The 22,756-nt window shown below is 50.6% G+C and overlaps 1 protein-coding gene across 1 annotated transcript in view; it reads right to left on the minus strand.

Moving 5' to 3' along the window:
* The window catches only part of LOC128830060 (protein phosphatase 1 regulatory subunit pprA-like), a 47,360-nt gene that overhangs the window by 13,630 nt on the left and 10,974 nt on the right, over positions 1 to 22,756 (minus strand). The window contains exons 2-9 of the mRNA XM_054015714.1: positions 21,597 to 21,778; positions 21,513 to 21,545; positions 19,871 to 19,981; positions 17,054 to 17,243; positions 15,913 to 16,113; positions 14,905 to 15,182; positions 13,534 to 13,599; positions 12,618 to 12,783 (exon numbers count right to left, since the gene is read on the minus strand). Coding sequence (XP_053871689.1) covers positions 12,618 to 12,783; positions 13,534 to 13,599; positions 14,905 to 15,182; positions 15,913 to 16,113; positions 17,054 to 17,243; positions 19,871 to 19,981; positions 21,513 to 21,545; positions 21,597 to 21,754 — 1,203 coding nt within the window. The 5' untranslated portion in view covers positions 21,755 to 21,778. The remainder of the gene's footprint in view (positions 1 to 12,617; positions 12,784 to 13,533; positions 13,600 to 14,904; positions 15,183 to 15,912; positions 16,114 to 17,053; positions 17,244 to 19,870; positions 19,982 to 21,512; positions 21,546 to 21,596; positions 21,779 to 22,756) is intronic.

The raw sequence follows: 22,756 nt of genomic DNA on the forward strand, positions 1-22,756 counted from the left end.
TTCTCTTCTTTATGCTCCTGCTTCAAATACACTTTTATTCGCATGCACCGGATCCATCAGTTCCCCAAGCTAAAGGAAAATCTCCTATAGCCAGCTCATTGCAGTAAATAAAATAGTTATTTTTACAGATGTGCTCATCACAGGACACGCCTTCGGGGATTGATTCTCCACTGCCATGTGCATAGGTCACTTACATGTGTAAAAAATTAGTGCAAAGTGGGTGGAAACTGCTACCCAACCAGAATGATTGTGTTTTACACCCTCGTTGCACAGGGTAGGTGACCCAGCAAGGACCAAAGCAGAATGTGGAGCTTGCAAGCCAGTAAAAGCTCGAGGAACTTAAAAACACAAGTTCCTGCATCTGAAGAAGTGGGTTTTTTACCCACGAAAGCTTATGCCCAAATAAATCTGTTAGTCTTTAAGGTGCCACTGGACTCCTTGTTGTTTTTAAAAACACAAAAATGAGCTGTCCAGGCCTTTAAACTGCCATGACAAGAACGGGCCCTGTGGCTGACAGAATCAGAGGTGCCAAGAGAAAAAGGGCCATGTGCTCTGAATGATCTTCAGGTGAACCTGCCAGAACAGCATCGATCATCAACAGGGGCCGACGGGGAGTACGTTTCCCCTGCCGTTGCCTGCGCGGTGGATAAACAGAGGACTTTAGTCTCCTGAGCTGCAAAACTGGCTCCCTTTCACTCCTGTATCAGGGCAAAGTTCCACCAGACCACGTCTGCCAAATGCCTCGATCCCTTCAGGGTACCTGGGGTGCTGTCTGAGGCTCCCTGCCTGGTGTCCCACCACTGGTTGCCTCTTTTCCACCTCTGGACCCCTTTCGTCCCCTTTTCTTTGTCCCTTTCTGTTGACCTCTGGTTCCTGAAGACCTTTCTCCTGGGCTCGAGGAGTAGGCCATTCTCTTAGGTCTGGTGGTACCCACCTCCCTAACCAGAGCCTGGCCTGTTTTCACTCCCTTATCCAAGCAGAGTTCCACTAGACAGTATCCTCTGATTCCCTAGACTCCTCAGGGCAGTGGGCGTCACCTGGGGTTCGCTAATCAGTGTCCCCCACTGGCAATTTGGTTGCTTGTTTGATCCTGACTCAGCCCTTTTGACTCCAGTCCTTCTCTGCTGATCCCTCCCCTCTAGCTGAGGGGTGGGGCCCTTTGGCTTTCTTGAGCAGGGCTTCAAGGGCCTGGCCCATTCCCTTCTCCTGCAGTTAAACAGACCAGCCCCTTTCACCAAAGCTAAAGCCACTTGGAACATTTTTCTTTTAAATGCAACCAAGTGGAAGGCCCATGGGCCCATGCAGGAGAGAAAAAATGCTTTGAGATAATAAAAAAGACCTCAACAAAGAGCAAGGCCACTAAAGAAATGAGATTAAACCAGATCAGAAAGAACGCAGACCTCCCCCACGCCAACCCATTTCAAACCCCTCAGGATAATGCAGAACACATTTCATTTAGGCTGGCTGACTGGCTTCAAGGAGCTATAGGGAAATCTCTCTGCTATGATCTATCACAAGGCTAGCGGGACACGACAGCATGATGGGACTGGGAAGTTGGGCTGGAATTGCATCGTGCCCCCGTCACACATCAATTACAGGCGCTGTTTGACAACTACAGCATGGGCATTCGAGGAGAGGCCACGTGGCAGATGTTAGGTGATTTGAAACGGAGCAATGAAATGTAACAAGGCCAATGATGATCCCAAGACCAAATGGTAACAATTAGAGAGGATGCGTTAAATGAGTGGGTGGAAATAATTATCTGCTTAGTCTAGGGGAAAATGGGACCCACAGTAACCAAACTAGATACAAACTGTGGACCCAATCCTGCAAGACGCTTAGCAACACCAGTTCATTCAGCCACAAAGCACCGTAGGTTTTGAAAATAACAAGGGCAGAATTCACAGATCAGAAGAGAGGGAGGCTATGAAGTTATTTAGACAGGGGACTGATCAACACCTCATGACCTGTGCGGTAGGAAATTGCTTCCATTGCAAGGGGATACAAGACGTTCATTTAATACACACACCCCTTTGGAAATGACAGCGGAACATCTCTTGATTCAAGCAAACTGGTAAACCAGCTTAATCAGTGTTGGAACAATGCCAGCACCCACTGGGGCTGGATCCCAGAAAATTCAAGCAAAAGCCCCAAGGGCCCAGCCTTCCACAGCAGGCGCTCAGACCAGAAGACCAGAGTCCTGGTATCTGTCATGACCAGAAATCAGACCGAATGAAAGATACCTGGTCATTTAAAGGGACGTCATTAGGTTATAATTAGTTACACACATTATAGGCAATGCTGCCAGCAATCTCTATAGTTATAGCTGTCCAACACTGTAGGCTACAAGTTCCTGGTTTAGGTCTCCTAGAACTTTGCTAAATGTTAACGGTTAGGGCAGACATTTTCTATGCTGGGTTTTTGCCGCCAGCTGAAATTCAGCACAAATGTTTCAGACATTTCTGAGAACAGGGTTAGAAAAAAAAAAAAAAAAAACCCCACAACAGATTTTCCCCTCAATGAGGTTGACCCCCTTGCCCCACACGTTGCCCCGCCCTTTGTGGCAGGAGCCCCGAGCCTTGTCGCCTCCCACCTCCCATGGCCGGAGAAACCCTGGGCAGCCGGAACCCCGAATCAGCCCCACTCCCCCGCCGCCAAAGAGCCCCGGGCCGGCCGGCCCGAGCAGCCGCAGCCCAGCGTCCTGTGGCACAGTCTTCCCTGGCCTATTATACCCGCCAGGCCCATAGTCTGAGGCACCAAAAAGTCCTTCACTCACTCAGTGCACATCTCAGAAAATGCAACTGAGGGATTCAGTTCGGCTGAATACAATCCCCCAAACTGGCCAGGCCACTGGAATTAACATCCTGCTCTTATAAACAAAAAATGCCATGGGATCTTTAATGACCATAGACTTATGTCTCAATCAGACGACAGCAACCCCAGCCCACTAACACCTGGCGGGGACGGATGCTGGTTGAACCCTGGCTGAGAGAAAGAGCACCTCCTAGTGAATCACCACTTCCTGCAGCCCGTAGCATAGGGTTACCATATTTTGTGCCTCCAAATGGAGGACACTCCCAGGGGCCCTGGCCCCGCCCCAGCCCCGCCCCCACCCCAACTCCGCCCCCTCCCAAAGTCTCCGCCCCCTCCCCTGCTTCCCGCAAACATTTAATTCGCGGAAGCCTGAAGCAGGTAAGGGGGGCGGGGGGGAGGAGGCGCGGCCCAGGCTGGCCCCCCGGCAGCTCCAGCCTGGGTCGGCTCGGGCCCTGGGGTGCCGGCCCCGACCGACCACCCCCCGCGGGCCCGGCGCACCCCCCGGCTCCCAGCCCCGCGGGTCCGGCGCACCCCCCGGCTCCCAGCCCCGCGGGCCCGGCGCACCCCCCGGCTCCCAGCCCCGCGGGCCCGGCGCACCGACCCCGGCCCGGCTCCCAGCCCCACGGGCCCGGCGCACCGACCCCGGCCCGGCTCCCAGCCCCGCGGGCCCGGCGCACCGACCCCGGCCCGGCTCCCAGCCCCGCGGGCCCGGCGCACCCCCGGCCCGGCTCCCCAACCCGGCCCCGCGGGCCCGGCCCGGCTCCCCGGCCCGGCTCCCGGCTCCCGGCCCCGCGGGCCCGGACCGGCACCGCGCCCCCGGCTCCCGGCCCGGACCCCGGCCCCGCGCCCAGCCCGGCCCGGCACCATGCCCCCGGCCCCGGACAAAGAGGCCCCGGCCGAGCCTCCCGATTTTCCCGGACATGCCCGGCTTTTGGGGATTTCCCCCCGGACAGGGATTTGAGCCCCCAAAAGCCGGACATGTCCGGGAAAATCCGGACGTATGGTAACCCTACCGTAGCAGCTCCTTGGAGCTTCCCTGCCAAGCACTGACCAGGCCCAGCCCAGTTTGGGAGCTGTGACAGGGAAACCGTACAAAGCTGCGTGGCTTCAGGCGACTGAGCGCAAGTCTCAACTCACTAGGCTCTTCAGTGATGTGACCCTTATGCCCTAGAGGTTAACGAGGGATTTCCTTTTAATAGTTTTGCAAAAGGCAGGGGGCTACCTGTGTGCCCTGGGAAGTTTCTCCTGTCTTAGCTGGGGTTGCTTGCATAAGGGCTACTTGCAGAAATAAAGGATCTTACCGGATCGGGCCCTGACATTTTGCACCCGTTTTTGTTCAACTGCCCAAAAGCTAGTGAGGTTAAATAGCGACATGACGTGTATTTGCATTGCAGTTGTGGATTAGGGCTCTGCTGTGTTGGGTGCTGCACTATCACAGATGGCCCTGCCCCAGAGAGCTCAGAACCCGTGTAAAACTTGAACTGCAGAGGGCTTTGTCGTGCAATAAATCCCAAGAGCGGGTCCGATCCCCCGCCACCTTGCACGGCCATTTCCACATGGGCTGAGTGAGTGCAGTGGGGGTGCGAGATGGTACCCAAGCAGAATCATGAGGTACCCACTCCACAGAGGAAGCCTGTGGAGAATCAGGCCGGTTATCTCACCTTATCAGAATTCATTCTTCCTACAGCTGAACCGAGTCATGGAGTTGAGCAGATTCCTGGCATAGCTGCATACACTCGACAATCTCGGCGATGGAGCAGCTCCTCGCCTTTCACCTGGACTGGCATTTTTATTCCCTACACACCTGAATGCCTGACAGGAGCATTTAGAGGTAACAGCAAAACAGAGATGATTCATATACAGATGCTGTCCTTGGCAGCGGGGGCTGGAAGTACGTTGCTCAGCGGACTGATAGTCACTGCACTGATGACGCGCACTTGGGTGAACAAGCTCCTGAAGAAGGAGGTGGAAACCCTGAGGCTGTGACCTTTAAAATGACAAGGCACTGGGAATCTACTACAGGGGGCGGTCAGAATACAGCCTTTCCATCACCCTGGAGGCAACTGCTTTGAGTCACATGGTCAGAACTGACAAAGGGCATTGATATAAAGAAGATGAGGAAAATCACAGAAGATGGGGCCGCTGAAGGCACCTGCCTCAGCTGTCTAAGCTACTTGACTGGAGTAAGAGTTTCCTTTCTATTAATCCCCTTACTGCCACCACTTGGGTGGCTCAGTTTGCTGTGTGAAGAACTGGTCAGCCCCCCTCAAAAAAGGATATTGCTGAATCAGAGGGGGTTGGGAGAAGGGCAACAAGAATGAATCATAGAATCATAGAATATCAGGGTTGGAAGGGACCTCAGGAGGTCATCTAGTCCAATCCCCTGCTGTCCAATCAGTCAAGCCTGACCTTAAAAACCTTGAAGGAAGGAGATTCCACCACCTCCCTAGGTAACCCATTCCAGTGCTTCACCACCCTCCTAGTGAAAAAATTTGTCCTAATATCCAACCTAAACCTCCCCCACTGCAACTTGAGACCATTACTCCTTGTTCTGTCATCTGCCACCACTGAGAACAGTCTAGATCCATCCTCTTTGGAACCTCCTTTCAGGTAGTTGAAAGCAGCTATCAAATCTCCCCTCATTCTTCTCTTCTGCAGACTAAACAATCCCAGTTCCCTCCGCCTCTCCTCATAAGTCATGTGCTCCATCCCCCTAATCATTTTTGTTGCCCTCCGCTGGCCTCTTGTAGTGTGGGGCCCAAAACTGGACACAGTACTCCAGATGAGGCCTCACCAATGTCGAATAGAGCATGAAAAAAAAATTTCCTTTCAAGAGAGATTGAAAAGACTGGGGTTTTAACCTTAGAAAGGAGATGAATAAAAGGGGACATGATAAAAGTCCATAAAATAAGGATTGGGACAGAAGGTAGATTGAGAACTTCTGTTCCCTTGTATTGTACACCTGAACAAGAGGACATTCAGTGAAATTAAAAGGTGGCAAATTCGAAACTAACCGAAGGACATACTTTTTCACCAAATGTGTAATTAGCCTGTGGAACTCCTTGTTACTGGAAGGCCTTGAGGCCAAGAACTTAGCAAGCTTCAAAAAGGGACGTGGCTGTGGCTATCAAGAACATCCACAGTTATCATAATTCGTGATTACAGACATTTTGAAGAAGTGAGGTTAAATCTCATACTTCAGGGTTTAAGCCCATTTCTAACTATTAGAGATAAGGATGAGACCTAGTGCGGGGGTTGGGGGGCATATTATCCCACAGTTGTGTACTGAAGGGTTCTTGTACCTTTCTCAGAAGCAATGGTACTGGCCACTGTGCCAAACAGGACACTGGACAGGAGGAACCTCAGGTCTGCTCCAGTCCAGCAATTCCTCTACCATTCCAAGAATATAGAATGGGGTGGCTGGCTTCCTACAGAGAGCTCTTATGAAGACCAAAACAATCCCAGGTGAAACTGGACTCAGGAATCGAAGCAAAAAACTTTCAGAGAACCTGGGGTCAGTTTTGAATTTGTTCTAAATGCCAGCAAATGTCACATGATTTCATATTTCACAATGAACATTTTACACAGCTCACGGCTGTTATCCTTCTTGAAAATATGTAATAAACCAAAATGAATCGGAAAGAAGAAAAGAACGCACAAACACAGGAAAGAACGGACAAATTAACAAACTACAAATGGGCCTGAGTTACAAAATTTGGATCCGGGTCTGAGCTTGTCCAAAGTTTGGGGCATTTTGATCCAGGTATTTGAGTCAGGCCCATCTCAAAATCATCATCATAGTCTCCTCACTCTTGCCTTTTCTAAAATACTTGACTAAAAGAAGTGAGATTTATCAAGCACAACATCATCTCCAACAGTTCACAGCATAAATCCACATGACGCAGAGATAACAAGACATAAACCAATCTTATGCTTTCTCTCGCTGTAATATTTTTTTTTTTTGCTTTGCTCTGAATCAAAATTAGAACCAGACTCTCCTGGTTCTGCAATCTATCATCCAAGGGACTGTCTTCAGAGCGCCTTGTCTTTGGCATCTCAAACATTTCTATCACACATCTACTTCCCTTCCTACTGTCCTTGACAACAGGAAGAAGCAAAACGACAGGCAAGGATCTATAAATTTGTCAGCCCGCGCAACTGTAACGTATTTCAGAATTATTCTTCTTCTGAAGTCCCTCCAAACATTGGGACATAGCTTAAAAGGAGAAGATAAAAATACCAAACCCTTCTGGATGACATATTGAAAATCCTGCAAATTCCACGAAGACTAAGATATCAGAGAAACAAGCCCGCTGAGCTTCCTTCTGCAAGAGAGGCAGTTATTGACAGGGAGTTATTGAGTGCAGAGAAGGCAGATGTTGCCAGTAAAGTATCAAGAAAGAGGTCATCACTAGAGCTGGGAGAACTACTGGCATGAGTCGCTGATAATTCTATATGCCCCTTCATGCAGTGACATGTCTGTTGTCTTCTCCAATGTTTGGAGGCAGCTAACTAATGCATGGGTATTTCCGACCACTGGACTCTGTTCTCTTTGGTGATTGCACTAAGAACATTAGGCCCCAGGAGAAGAACCTGTGTCGCGGGAAAGGACACAACTGAGGACAAGTCTACACTACAGCCCTACAGCGGCACGTCGTGTGAAGATGCCCTAACGCCCCTACTCTACTTGCGCTACATTGATGACATCTTCATCATCTGGACCCATGGGAAGGAGGCTCTTGAGGAATTCCACCAGAATTTCAACAATTTCCACCCCACCATCAACCTCAGCCTGGACCAGTCCACACAAGAGATCCACTTCCTGGACACTACAGTGCAAATAAGCGATGGTCACATAAACACCACCCTATACCAGAAACCTACTGACCGTTACACTTACCTACATGCCTCCAGCTTTCATCCAGACCACATCACATGATCCATTGTCTACAGCCAAGCTCTAAGATACAACCGCATTTGCTCCGATCCCTCAGAGAGAGACAAACACCTACAGGATCTCTATCAAGCGTTCTTAAAATTACAATACCCACCTGGTGAAGTGAAGAAACAGATTGACAGAGCCAGAAGGGTACCCAGAAGTCAACTACTACAAGACAGGCCCAACAAAGAAAGTAACAGAACGCCACTAGCTGTCACCTACAGTCCCCAACTAAAACCTCTCCAGCGCATCATCAAGGTTCTACAACCCATCCTGAAGGACGATCCCTCACTCACAGACCTTGGGAGACAGGCCAGTCCTCGCTTACAGACAGCCCCCCAACCTGTAGCAAATACTCATCAGCAACTACACACCACACAATAAAAACACTAACCCAAGAACCAAACCCTGCAACAAACCCTGGTGCCAACTCTGTCCACATATCTATTCAAGGGACACCATCATAGGACCTAACCACATCAGCCATACCATCAGGGGCTCATTCACCTGCACATCTACCAATGTGATATATGCCATCATGTGCCAGCAATGCCCCTCTGCCATGTACATTGGCCAAACTGGACAGTCTCTAGGCAAAAGAATAAATGGATACAAATCTGACAACAGGAATTATAACATTCAAAAACCAGTAGGAGAACACTTCAATCTGCCTGGTCGCTCAATAACAGACTTTAAGGTGGCAATTCTTCAACAAAAAAACAGACTCCAACATGAAACTGTAGAACTGGAATTAATTTGCAAACTGGACACCATCAAATTAGGCCTGAATAAAGATGGGGAGTGGATGGGTCATTACACAAACTAATTTCCCCATACTAATTTCCCCCTACTGTTACTCACACCTTCCTATCAACTGTTTGAAATGGGCCACCCTCATTACCACTACAAAAGTGATTTTTCCTCCGGTATTCTACTGTTAATTGAATTGTCTCGTTAGACTGACCCCCCACTTGGTAAGGCAACTCCCATCTTTTCATGCACTGTGTATATATACCTGCTACTGTATTTTCCACTCCATGCATCTGATGAAGTGGGTCCTAGCCCACAAAAGCTTGTACCCAAATAAATTTGTTAGTCTCCAAGGTGCCACAAGAACTCCTCGTTGTTTTTGCTGATACAGACTAACACGGCTACCGCTCTGCGGCGGCAAATCAGCGGGAGGTCCTTCGCTCCGAGCGGGAGTGAGGGACCGTCCGCCAAATTGCCACCGAATAGCTGGACGTGCCGCCTCTCTCCGGAGTGGCCGCCCCAAGCACCTGCTTGCCAAGCTGGTGCCTGGAGCCAGCCCTGTCTCCAGGGCTGCTAAACCAGCATATTTCGCCAGCAGAAATTCACATCCTACACAATGAGTTCCCTGCCCACAAAAGGCAAAAATAACTGTTCGTTTATTGAAAATACAGTTGTAGAAACGGTGCTGCAAGCTGAAAGAGTTAAAGATGGTGCTGCCCAGAGATGGCTCTGTTATTAGCTCATACCCTGCCTCTTCATGCAGGCTGGGGCTCTGGCTTGTTTAACAAAGATTGAGTCTCTTAGGGAGGCCACAGCTGTCTAGACTTTTTATGACCCACCTTCCATCTCACCCACCCCCACAAATGAACTCAGGACCCAGTCACCATTCTGCAAGGGAAAATTCCAAGCTGTGTAGGAGCAAAAAAGTTACAGTGAACTGTTGTGGTACAGTATTATTTTCACAAATGCATCGGGATCCGTATGGCCTGTGCGTTATACCCAACATAAATGATAGATGAGTTTCTGGAAGTGTAGGGAAAGGCGCAGGGTTTTGGAAGATGACGGGCCATAATATTTTTAAGTGACTAGTGAGTTTGGATGCCCAGTTTTATAAGCTTTTTGAAAAACGTGTGCAGAGAAGGCACGTGATTGGCCTCCTGTGGCCATGTGACAAGAAAAGCAGCCATTGATCAGCCATTGCCAGATGCGAGGCGAGGGTGGGTGCCGTGAAGTGCCTGGCCGGCAGGGGCAGGGCTTCTTTTCCATTGGTCATTGGCTTCTCACTGGGAAGCACAAAAACAAGCCACCATCTTGGAGAGCAGCCCAAACAACTGCAACCTGCCGCTTCAAAGAAACAAACCAAGCAACTCGGGAACAGAAGAAGCCCAAATCTGCATATAACAACAAGCTGAGAAACCTGGGAGGGGGCTGATTTTTGGAAGGTGGGTGCTCAACGCCCCCTGAAAGTCAAGCCCCTCTAGGGCACCCCAAACGGGGCACTCAGAAAGCCCCCCTAGTAACTTTTGAAAATCTTGGCCTGAATACTTTGCCCAAGTGGGTGCTTACCCCTTACCCACAGTAGGGGCACTTAAGAGGCTGCCAGTTGCTTTAGCGAACTAAATTAGGGGCCTCGTTCTCCACTGTCCCGCACCCAATGTAATCATGCACCCTTGTGCCAAGGCAGTGGAGAATGGACCACTGGCACAGGTTATGGCAGCACTGAGGGTTGTCCTAATTTGTGCCCCAGACCACTAGCCACTATGGGCCATTCCACCCCTGCAGAATAGCCACGTCACAGCAATGCCCCAGTGCATGGGGTACTGACAGTGGAAAGGCCCAGAGCTGGGTTATTCTAGCTCTGCATCTGCTGAGGAGGCCTCCTCTGCCAGAGCAATTCCTCAGAGCACCTTGCACCCGCTTGACGACGTGTCGCAGGGCGCGCTTTCCCATTAAGGGGAATGGAGCTCATCCACACCACTGCCTAGTTATCCACCTCCCAGGTGATGCATTTGAGCTGGTGGTTAGATCAGGTGACCAGGCATCATGTGATGATAGTTCAGCTTGGGACTTCCTATAGAAAAAGCCTGGCCGCCCTAAGGGAGGGGGAGATCAGGGGGTAAGGAAGATCTATGGGGAAAGGCTCTCTGGAGAGGCCTAAAGAGTTGGGCAGCTGAGAAGGAAGGCATGTGCCAGGGCCTGATACAAGGGTAGAGAGGAGTGGGACCAAAGAGGGGTGGGGAAGAAGCTTGTTCTCCTGGATAGAGGGAAAAGCCTGGCTGAAGATATCTGCAATGAGGGGCAGAAGCAAAACCATTAAGAGAGCATTATGAGCTTGTGAGGGGCACAGGGCTCCACCAACTGGGCTGGTAGAGAAGGCTGAGAGAGTCTAGTTTTGATTTAAACCCTTATTTTATGTTAATAACTCAGCCCTCAGCAAGGGAGAGTAATTCAAAGGCAGCAACTGTGGTGGTTTTCGCTCTCTGGAACTAGGGAATCCGGGGCAGGGCCTGACACCGAAATGAGGCCATTAGCCCTTTTTCATGGCCATGAAATGAAGAAAGAGAAGTGGCAGGTTCTGTTTTCAGCCAGCCAGCTGAGTGAAATGCACAAGAGCCAACAAAGCGCGATCGTGAACAGTATGTGAGTTTTGAAACTTGAGTTAACTAAGGTAGTTGTTGTGGAACAATAGGAAGGACATTGGCTCTTTACAGACATCATGTCTCACCTGGCTTTGTTCCTCTAGTGAATCAAGGGTTTGCTTCTTCCACTAGAGCTGTTTAACTTAATTACTGCCCCTTAGACCTTCAGCGCTCACACAAGAAAGGAAAAAACTCCCTTTACCCTGGCATTGTAACTTGTCATAAGCTCCTTCTGTGTCGCAGAGCGTGCTGCCCTCCTGCCTTTTAGTACCACGGGAACTGCTAACTCCACACCACGTCGTTCATTTACCTTCCCTCCATGAACACCTTCACCGTTCCATGAAGCAGTGCGGTGTCCCATCTCTGTGAGAGTGGCGTTCAGCTAACCCAGCCCTGCGCCTCTCTCTCCTCTCACTTCCTTCCTGTGCCCTTCTTAGCCTATCAGCTCAAGACTGATAATTGGCTCTTTAGCTCACCTAGCCCCTCCCCCACACCTGATTGGATAATTAACTTCAATTGCCCCCCATCAGCTTTCTCCAACTCACCTGACAATTGCCCGCACTTTGTCACACCCTGCCTCCTCTTCGATGCGAGGATGATGTCTGCCAAAGGGGTTCTGTAGCGGGGCGGTCACCCCGCTCCGGCCCTGAAAGGGTTAAAAGCCAGCCCTTGGAGAGGGCTGGGGCTGAGAGCCAATAAGAAGAGGCTGGGAGGCAGCCAATCAGGGCCAGGCTGGGCCCTATAAAAGAGCTGCCGGACCAGACGGCAAACAGTCTCATTCCAGCCTTGGAGGGAGAAGAGCCTAGCTGCCTGGGAACACAGGGTACCTAGGGCAGAGCAGTGCTGTTGAAGGTGGCTGAGGGGCACCTGGCATTGGCCACTGTCATTGGAAGACAGGATACTGGGGTAGGTGGACCCAGGATGGCCGTTCTTATGGTCTTATCTCACGTAACTGGCAGGGAGAGGGTTAAAAATCTCCTTTCCCATAAAGTAGAGAATTTTCCTCAATTGCCTGAGTTCACTGCAGCAATTGCCAGAGCACCCAGCCATGAGAGGAATGTGTCTGAGCTCAGTTTAGGCCAACTGGGACATTAGGGAAGGGAAAGCGGGAACCCCAGACGAGGGTGAGCATTTAGAAGTCACTGGGTGAAATCCTGGATCCTTTTATGTTAATGTCAAAACTCCCATTGACTTCAATGGGGCCAGGATTTCACCCACTGTCTCTGCAGTGGACTGAGATGAGAACTAGACCCCACTGCTGGGAGAATCCTTTCACCCTTGTTTTAATTAGGAGCAGCTCTCTGCACTTGACATGTTCTCTCACTCTCTCCTGCCCTTGGCCCATGCCAGCACCTGGTTATATTTTAGACACACAGAACTGTAAAGCAATCAGAAGGAAACTTCCCTAATGGTCCCTCGAGCTGAGCCCGCAGCGTTTGACAGGCGCAACGATTTCTAACAATTACACTTCTTACTTCCTCGGGTTTGGTCAGCTCCTTGTAGGGTATATTGGCCGGCTTCCTTCTGCCATGCTGCCATCTCTCCCAGAACTTGGTGAACAGGTACTTCTCCATGGCATTCGGGATCTCCTGAGGATTAACCAAGCCCTGGAAATCCTCAGATGGGAGAGTGTCAATGTACCTAGAGAGGGAGAAGGTCTGACGTTGCGTTAAAAGACTTTGTTTCCTCCTGCATCAGCAGAACACTCTAGCACTGATCCTGCATCACTAATGCCCTAGCACAACCCAGGGAGTGCTGCTCCGTCATGCCGCAGTTTGCATTTTGGACACAATCTGTATGGCAGACAAGATTCTAAGCTAAGTTGTTTTATAGCGATGGAGTAATAATGACATCGGTCTCATGGTGCATCTGGGTCATAACTGCCTTCATCAAGCACCTCTTCATGTAATATCAGTTTGATATCCAGTGGGTCCTCTACAGTGGGATGGGATGGCTGCTCTATTGTAGATGTTAGGGATGGAGAGACATATTCAGTGATCCGGTCCACGCCCCTGCCAGTGCAGGATTATACATCCTTCCCATCTCTTATGATTTCATCGAGTCCAGTGGATATCTTGATATATCAATGCTATATAATAATATTACTTAGCTCTTATGTAGCACTTTACAAAGGAGGTCAGATGGGGAAATTGTGGCATGGTGAGGCAAAATGACTTGCCCAAGATCACCCAGCAGCAGACCTGAGAACAGAACCCATATCTCCTGAGTCCCACCCCAGGGCACTAGCCACTAGGCCATACTGTCTCCCATATGCAGCATGGAATAACATTTAAATGCCAGAGGAGGATGTTGGTTCACTTCCAGTATGTGCGAAGAGCACTGGTCCCTGAGACTAATGAGATGCAGTCAGTATGACATAGCTCACGTTACCTTATGCAGCCATCCACTTCTGTTCTGAAGGTTTCTTCATATTCTCTCAGCTCTTCCCGCAGGTCCCTGTCAGAGGGAGAGGGAAATCTCGCCTTACCGTGAACCACGGGGAGGATTTCTCAATAGGTTCAGCCTAGGTGGCAGTTGCATGGCGAAGGGCCATGCTTGCATTTGACCAGCATGTTCAGCTGACAACACCCTGGGTGCTGTCCTGTGAGTTTGCAATCCAGGGCAGTCGGTGAGGATTTAACATGTAGGCGAGTCACATGGGGGAGTCCCCGCTGACGACACAAGACAGAAAGTGCCCATGCACTTACTGTACAATAAATACCAGGCACATGCCCCCGTTCCTCCAGGGTTCTAGCCATGCAGAATTGCTCCTACCGCTCCGTGCCAATTAACAATGTCAACAAACATCCCCATCACTGCACAGCCGTAAGAGTGGCAAAATTCCCCCACATCTTCAGCAGCCTGGCCATGGAGCTGAGCGTTATAGACCACCCCTTGCCATGTATAAATCTCATTCCCATGGTCAGAGGGGCTGAAGTTGACCTCTGATCCCTCCGTGATGCAGGGAAGAGAGAGGTCGTGTAGGATGGGATATGCCCACCTAATCCCAGTGGACAATCCTCCTCAGCCGTCCACCGTTATGCCAATAAGTTCCCAAGGTCTGTGCCGAACCCTCAGTGGAAGAAAACTCCTCCCTTCCAACCCCCAACTTGATGATCAGTTTAAATCTGCATGCATAAGCAAACAGCTGCTGCTGCCATGTAAGCCCTTACCGGGGCAACGGATTCTTCCTGTCCCCTCCATGGCCCCGTCCCGCCCCCCTCTTCCCCCCAAGGCCCTGCCCCCGCAGCCAAGCCAGAAGCTGGATCTGGGCCAGGGAGCCCAGGCCCCTCCACCTGCCTGGAGGAAGGGGCGAGAGCAGCCCCCGGTCCGTGTCCCCACCCCGGTGTCCCTTGCCCAGGTCCACAGCTGCCCATGAGTCTCTTACCCCGACACGGCTCTGGCTTCCAGCCTGGGGGCGGGGCCTTGGGGGCCGAAGAGCTGCCGCCGGGCCATGGTAACAGCTGCCCAGGCAGCTGTGGGGAGCCGTATGCCCTGGGAGGAGGGCCCCGGGGGCAGGGACACGGGCCAGGGGCTGCTCTCGGGCTCCCCTGTCCCAGGCAGGTGGAGGGTCCCTGGCTCCTCACAGCTGCCCATGCTGGGATCCAGCTTCCGGCTTGGCTGGGCGGTGGGGCCTTGGGGGGAAGAGGAGGGGCAGGGGGCCGGGCTCGTGGCAAAAAGTGGGAGGACCTTGGCCCCCCTGTTCCGGCACCCCCGGCCCTTACACTACCTAAACAAGCAGAAAGGCCATACGCTCCTTACAGCATTCTGCGGTGCAAGTGATGTACAGCGCGCTCGGTGCTCTCTGTCTTATGCTGCAGTCTCTCCAGGAAGATCCTCCTAGCTGATTTTTTCAGATCCTCCTTGGTCTGACCTGAGTCCATTGAACCGGCCGCTGCTTCTCTGAGAAGAGACCAGCTGAACAAAGACAAGGCTGAGCAGCGAGGTGGGTCCCTGAGAAGCACATCGTCCAGGGTCTCCACAGAAGTGGCCTGTTTGATTGCAGTGACGTAGCGGCTATCCCGGGCCAGCGGGTTGCCCTTGTAAAGTCATCATAGGGAAATAAAGCAAAAGTAATTACTGACCCAATGGTTCCCTGGAGCAACATCCCCGACAGCAGCTACAGCAGCAGAGGTATGGTGAGGCAGCTGTGCTGTTGTAGGGTGGGAGCGTAGACACTTTGTACACTGATGGAAGGGGTTTTTCTGCCAAGTCTGCAGTAAATCCACCTCTCTGAGAGGCACCTCTTCTTCCATCGACCCAGCTGTGCTACAGTCGGGGTTAGGTTGACCTAATTACATGGTGCGAAACTTACTATAGCCCTTCCCAACGTAGCTACGTCAATCTAATTTTTAGGTGTAGACCAGGCAGGTGTGACTGGGGCACACGGATCGTGTTGATCCCCTGGTGCATTGGCGCTGACTTGGCACTCGATAGCCTAATAGCCCCAGGCTGCAGCGCTAGAACCCGCAGACCAGCACGAGGGTGGGTGAATGGACTGGTTTAGTGCACAGCAATCCCTGGGGTGGCCCTCTAGCAAGCGTGCAGGTTCGGGTAGCCCAGTGTGAACTGGCGACTCCCAGATTTATATATAGATCTGTAATCGGAACCAGAATTGTGCAGCTTTCATTCCACGGCCCCTTTATTCCAACCTCCCCGTCCTGCGGACATTAGTACGTAAACGTATATGGGAATTAGAGGCAGCTGGTAAAGCTACCCCGATCTGAATGCCCCGCCTCGTTAGTACTTTATTGTAGGCCCCAAACTCACCTGGAGTTTGAGATGTCTCAGCCTGCGGAGTCCTCCAAGCACATGCAGGGCCTGCAGCAGGGAGCCGATGTCATTGCTGGCAGCATCCAATACATTGAGAGCCAGCGAGGAAGAGAGAGGCAGCAAGCTGGAAATCCGGTTCTTCTGGACATAGAGTTCACAGAGCTGGGGCAAATTCTGAATGCCTTCCAGAGACCTCAGCTACGGGGGGAGCAGGAGGAGGAGGAAACAGTGAGAAAGCAGGAAATGAGACAGGCTGGGGATTAGCTAGGACTCAGTGGCGTGACAGCTGCCAGGGGAAGAAGTCAAAGACATGGGAGGCATGTGCTCACTAAGGGGTCAAGGCGTGAAGTGGTATGTGAAGGTGACGGTTTCTGGAGAAGACGGCATGCTGAGAATTCTCGTCACCTTCAGGAAGGGAAGATGGGGGACAGGTATCAGCTGTTAATTGTGTTGCTATTACCACGCAGTCTTGTATCAGCTACTGAAAACCAGCACTGGAGCCTATCAAACTAAGCGGAGCTAGGCCTGGAGCAGGCCAAGGAGAACTCGGGTATGACAGGCACTGACAACAGTGATTCTTCCCTTGGAGTCACTACCGAGTGAGTGACCCAGCATGATGCCAGAGTGGCTGGTGGAAGCTTATACTTTTATGAGGAGACACTGACCTCCCTACTTACCTGCCCCCAATGGTGCCACAAACTGTACCTCTAGACGGACTGTCCAGTGTCCCGGTCTCTTCTCCATCGTTTGGTCAGCGGTTGAGCCAGAGATGGAATTCCTACCTGAGCTCTCCGCTTGGTTGAATAGAGGTTGCGGGAGGGAAGAGCCCAGTCACAGGCAGGGGAATAAACGGGGTGGCCTACACGCATCTTACTTCATACCAAGTCCCACATAACATAGTGCCTGCCCTGCTCGGCCCTGCCGCTGTCTTTTAGAGACTTAAAATCTATTCCTGACAACTTGTGGTTGTTGACGATCCCAAATCATGCTTTTCAAGAGAAGAGGGGTTAAACCCAGTGTCTTGACTAAAATTCTAGGTCGGGTAGAGGATCCCTAGGATTACCTTGAGTACGTAACCTGTCTCGTCTGCCCATGAGCACACCCCAGTGCCCTGCTGCCGGTGCAGTGTGGAAAATACCTTGTTGGAACCCAAGTGAAGCCGCGTCAGGTTGCTCAGGAGTGGCATGTCCCCCAGGACTCTCACTTGATTGTGAGACATATTCAGCACAGACAGGTGGATGCAGTTTTCTAAACTTCTCAGGTCTCTGAGTGCATTATAACTGAGGTTTAATACAGTGAGGTTGGGAAGAACTTCAATCCCTCTGATGCTGGAGGCAAAGACAAAACAGTTGAGAAGGGTATTAGTAATAGGTAGAGCTCCTGAATAATACAGGTCAATGATGGAGGTAACTAACCAAACTCTGGAAACCTATGTTACTCCAACTTTTAGGCAGGGCTTTGGAGCTGTGCTCCGGCTCCGCTCCAGCTCCAGGCAAAAACCTGCAGCTCCACTGCTCCGGAGCTGCTCCATGCTCCAGCTCCGGGCTCTGCTCCAAAGCCCTACCTTGAGGGTTGAGGGACATCTGAACTCAGGTGCAGGATTTGCAAATGGCCTTTATGAAAGGTTCAACCAAAACCCCAGATCCAAGCATCTGGGAGACAATCAGAATATTGCAACTTAAGTCCATCTCTGGTACATAAAGGTTTTGTGGCTTCCCTTCAAGTCACTATCCTATGGAACACTCAAAAGGCAACAAGCTATATTTGGGAAGGATGCATGAAGTTTAGTGAAGAATCCTCTGTATCTGATGCCTTGGTGCTGCAGTGAGTTAGTGTATTACCGGTAGTCCTTCACCTGAGAGCAGTTCAAATCCAGCCTCAGATCATAACCATCATTAATGATCTGGAGGATGGCGTGGACTGAACCCTCAGCAAGTTTGCAGATGACACTAAACTGGGAGGAGTAGTAGATACGCTGGAGGGTAGGAATAGGATACAGAGGGACCTAGACAAATTAGAGGATTGGGCCAAAAGAAACCTGATGAGGTTCAACAAGGACAAGTGCAGAGTCCTGCACTTAGGAAAGAAGAATCCCATGCACTGTTACAGACTAGGGACCGAACGGCTAGGCAGCAGTTCTGCAGAAAAGGACCTAGAAGTTATAGTGGACGAGAAGCTGGATATGAGTCAACAGTGTGCCCTTGTCAGGGCCGGCTCCAAGTTTTTTGCCACCCCAAGCCAAAAAAATTTTCCCGTGCCCCCCCAGCCCCGCCCCAACTCCGCCCCTTCCCCGCCCCATTCCAACCCCTTCCCCAAATCCCCGGCCCCGCCTCCTCCCCCGGGTGCACCGCATTTCCTCTCCTACCCCTTCCTTGCAGGCTTGCCTGGGAGGGAGGAGGGAGAAGTGGAGTGGCAGTGCGCTTGGGGGAGGAGGCGGAGGTGAGCTGAGGGGGGGAGCGGTTCCTCTGCCCCCCCCCAGGTTACTTCCTGCAGCCCTCCCCATGCCCCCCACCACCGCAGCTCACCTCCGCTCCGCCTGCTCCCCTGAGTGCGCCGCCGCCACTCCACTTCTCCCCCCTCCCTCCCAGGCTTGCCGCAAAACAGCTGATTCGCGCGGCAAGCCTGGGAGGGAGCGGGGAGAAGCGGAGCGGCAGCGCACTCGGGGGAGCAGGCAGCAGTGGAGCGGAGGTGAGCTGGGGGGGGCGAAGCGGTTCCTCTGCGCCCCCCCCCCCCCCCGGGTTACTTCCTGCAGCCCTCCCCGCGCCCCCAACCGCCGCAGCTCACCTCCGCTCAGGGCCGTCTCCCTGCTTTTAGCGCCCCAAGCGGAAAAAAAAAAAGGAGCTGGAGTGCTGCCCCTTGGAAAGTGCTGCCCCAAGCACATGCTTGGAGCACTGGTGCCTAAAGCCGGCACTGGCCCTTGTTTCCAAGAAGGCTTACAGCATTTTGGGCAGTATAAGTAGGAGCATTGCCAGCAGATCGAGGGACGTGATCATTCCCCTCTATTCGGCATTGGTGAGGCCTCATCTGGAGTACTGTGTCCAGTTTTGGGCCCCACACTACAAGAAGGATGTGGAAAAATTGGAAAGAGACCAGTGGAGGGCAACAAAAATGATTAGGGGGCTGGAGCACATGACTTATGAGGAGAGGCTGAGGGAACTGGGATTATTTAGTCTGCAGAAGAGAAGAATGAGGGGAGATTTGATAGCTGCTTTCAACTACCTGAAAGTGGGTTCCAAAGAGGATGGATCTAGACTGTTCTCAGTGGTGGCAGATGACAGAACAAGGAGTAATGGTCTCAAGTTGCAGTGGGGGAGGTTTAGGTTGGATATTAGGACAAACTTTTTCACTAGGAGGGTGGTGAAGCACTGGAATGGGTTACCTAGGGAGGTGATGGAATCTCCTTCCTTAGAGGTTTTTAAGGTCAGGCTTGACAAAGCCCTGGCTGGGATGATTTAGTTGGGGTTGGTCCTGCTTTGAGCAGGGAGTTGGACAGGATGACCTCCTGAGGTCCCTTCCAACCCTGATATTCTATGATTCTAAAGATGAATTTGATAGTTACCACTCATGGTCATTGCAGAGCCCTCGTGTCTAATGTTTTAGGAACAAGCAGCTCTCTCTGCTCAGAAATGGGTGCGCTCATCCGGTTTGGAGTGAGATACCCGGACATGCCTTTGTGGCGCAGACTAGCACTGGAATACCAGAGTGGTGCATTTCGAGAGCGAGGTATTTTGACAGAGTTCTGTGGTGCAGATCACAACTGAAATTTCAGAGGGATGCAGGCTACATATGAAGGTGCACCGGCTGAGCCAGGAGAGAAGAAACCTACCAACGTTTTGCCAGAGCTAACAATCCCTCGCTTTCAGGGCTCTAATAAAAAAAAAATGCCTCCCCTCCTTTTTATGAAAAGAACATTTTCATGGGAGCCCATCAATCACTTACACTATGTCATACTCACACGCCTAAAGCATTGAGGGATGCATCCAATTCAGAGAGATTCTCAAAAGGAAAAAGCGCTTCAGGCTGTAGTTCTTCCAGCTCGTTTAAAGAAATGTCAAGTTTAACGATCCTAAGGAATGAGAGAGGGAGAAAAGAAATCAAACTATTTCCAATCCCTGCCTCCTCCCCCTGCCCAAAAAAATGTCTGGAGTTTTTAGCTTCTGATGTAATCACCATGTTTGACAAGCAGCAACACATAGAGGCAGTTTCAACACTAGCACTGCCTGGTTAGAGGAGATGTATATTGGAAACCACCCAAAATAACACTCTTTAGAAAAACGAGAGCTTAAAAAGTGACATGAATGGGAGAGACAGATCCTCAGCCGATGTAAATCAAGGTAGCACCATGTATCTCCTATTTGGTAATGGAGTTAAACGCCAACTTACACCAACTGGGGACCTGGTGCGTAGTGTGTCTAGAAAACATCTACATGTGATAAAGCAGTTTGTGCACCTTTGGGGGAAAAAATCAAATGCTTGAGGCAGTCGGTATATCGGGTGGTTGTTTGTGAAATGCACGGGATCAAGGGAAAAAACGCCAGGACTGGAATCCGCGGAGGCAGAAGTTGCAAGACGTTTAGCAAAGAATAATGGAAACCACTGAAAAATACACAAAAAAGGTGGGGGAAGGAATACTCTGTGGAGCTGGCATGTGACGACACATGTAGAGAATATCTCTGGCTAGCTCATCTAAAAATATATCACTGGTTTTAAAAAAACTAAGTCATGGGGGTGTCATTAAGAAAAATCTCCCAGCAGATGTCCTTCCAGTCACAGAAGCTTGGGATATTTCCAACTAGGCAGGAGAAAGCAGAGTGATTCTCCAGGTGTGGAGCACCTGTGGTCTGGAGAACTCTTCCTGGTAATAATCCCCAGAATGAAAGACATGGAGATGCAAGCGATTGGGGATTATGGTGTTGGCAGCGGGATAGTTCCATGAAGGGATTTCTCTTTCAGCCCACAGACTGAAAACATTTGAAAAGAGACTAGATCATATACCGCAGGCAGGACTTCTGGCTGAATGCCCCAACAAGTCTTTGCTATTGATAATATCTCTCTGGAAAGTACATGGCTAAAAATTTTTCTTAGGTGTTTGTCGTATGCACCCCATTGGAAAGCTTGTAATTGTGTTCCCCTACTTCCTGTGCAAATACTGTGGGTTGTTCTTGTGCATTGAGATCCTAGAAAGATCCAGTGTAGGCCAGCAAATAGGACACTGAACTGGGATGCAGGAGACCTAGATCTTTTTCCCAGCTCTGCTACTGACCCGCTGGATGACCTTGGGCGAATCTTTTCCCCTTGCTGCATTTTAGTTTTCCTCTCTGTAAAATGGGGTTAACGATATTTACTAGCCTTTGTAAAGGAGCTTTAAAATCTATGGATGAAAAATGCTATATGGGGCCCAGGCCTCATTAGGATTTAGTGTTGTCCTGGTTTTTCTAGAATGCCCCACAGTGTGGCATCTAAGCACTAGTTCGGAGTAAAGACCTATTGGTGCTTTTGCCATGAAAGAGCCCAGCGATAAACCCAGAAGATAACGCACATCCCTTCCCAACACGTCGGTACTGACGTTTACGCAAGGTCTTAAATCTCTTCTTTACCTTTCAGGAAACTCAGTCACTGGGAATGCTTGTCTGGAAAAGAAAAAGAAGCCATGTCTGATCGTCAGGGTGGTCTGATATTACCTGGGGTTCACTGATCCAAATTCAAAGGCGAAGGCCAGTCGTTTGAGCCGAGACATCTTCATATCAAGACAGTAGTGAGGCCCGGGTCCTTTGACATTCCAGATAAAAGGGAGTGGGTCAATCGCCACAGCCCGATCCTCAACAAACTGCCGGTTCATCTTCTCACCCGTCTTTGAGTACGCCTTGAACACAGAGCCACAGGCAGACATAGGTTAGAGAGAAGCATGGCTCTCTGGTTTTGGATCTCCTCCCTGGAACAGCTACTACAGAAAGACTCCACAGCACTGCAGTGGTGGCCCTGTAGTCATCGATAGTATGTCAGACTATTTTGCTTGCAGGGACGCTACCACCTTAAGAGGAACAGAGAGGGGCAGAGCTGATTGGGAGAGGCAATGATACTGTAGTATGTTTTTCAGCCACTAGATGGCTCTGTGTGATGTATGTAGGTCCAGATAGGTTGCAGATCCTGGTCAACAAAGGCGAGACAAGCCAGAGCACAAGCTGTGTGGAAGCCCATTTGTTAGTGTCTGCAGTTATGGTGATTCTGTGTAACAACTGCCTCCTGTTTACAAATGACTGTGATTCAATATTCGCTGATGCAAGGGGGAAGGAAGACAGGAAGGAGGGGGCTGCTAACATGTGGGAACCAGGATGCTAGGAGTTGGTGCTTCTGTGGTGAATTGATTGTGAGCTGCCATTTATGTAGCTGTGATGCTGTAAAGTTTTAGCTTGCTGCGTACTGCACCTTTATATGTCTACGGTATCTTCATGAGAGCAGAGTTCACCGCCTCAGAGCTGATTAAATTAAGTGTGGTCTATTGGCAGAGCTGCATTTGGGATATCTGCACAGTATCTCTGTGATGACTGCCAACTTGACTGATACATCAGGGACTGAATCGGGAACTTCCAGAGCTAAACTATAAGCTGCTACACTCAGATCCCTTGTGAATCAGGCACAAAGGGGGAACCTATGACACATCAGTGGGTTACAGCTGTCACACCATGCTTGGCACTATCAGCCTTTCACTAGCATGTGCCAGATGCAGATCGACAATGAGAGGTGAAAGTATCTGAAACTGATTTTTTTTCCACGTTTTATTAAGAACTCAGAAAATAGTCCCATTCCTAGAGAAAATAGCCACCTTTTCAAAAAGGTTTTC

This window comes from Malaclemys terrapin, chromosome 1, assembly GCF_027887155.1.
Source record: "Malaclemys terrapin pileata isolate rMalTer1 chromosome 1, rMalTer1.hap1, whole genome shotgun sequence".
Lineage (NCBI taxonomy): Eukaryota > Metazoa > Chordata > Testudines > Emydidae > Malaclemys > Malaclemys terrapin.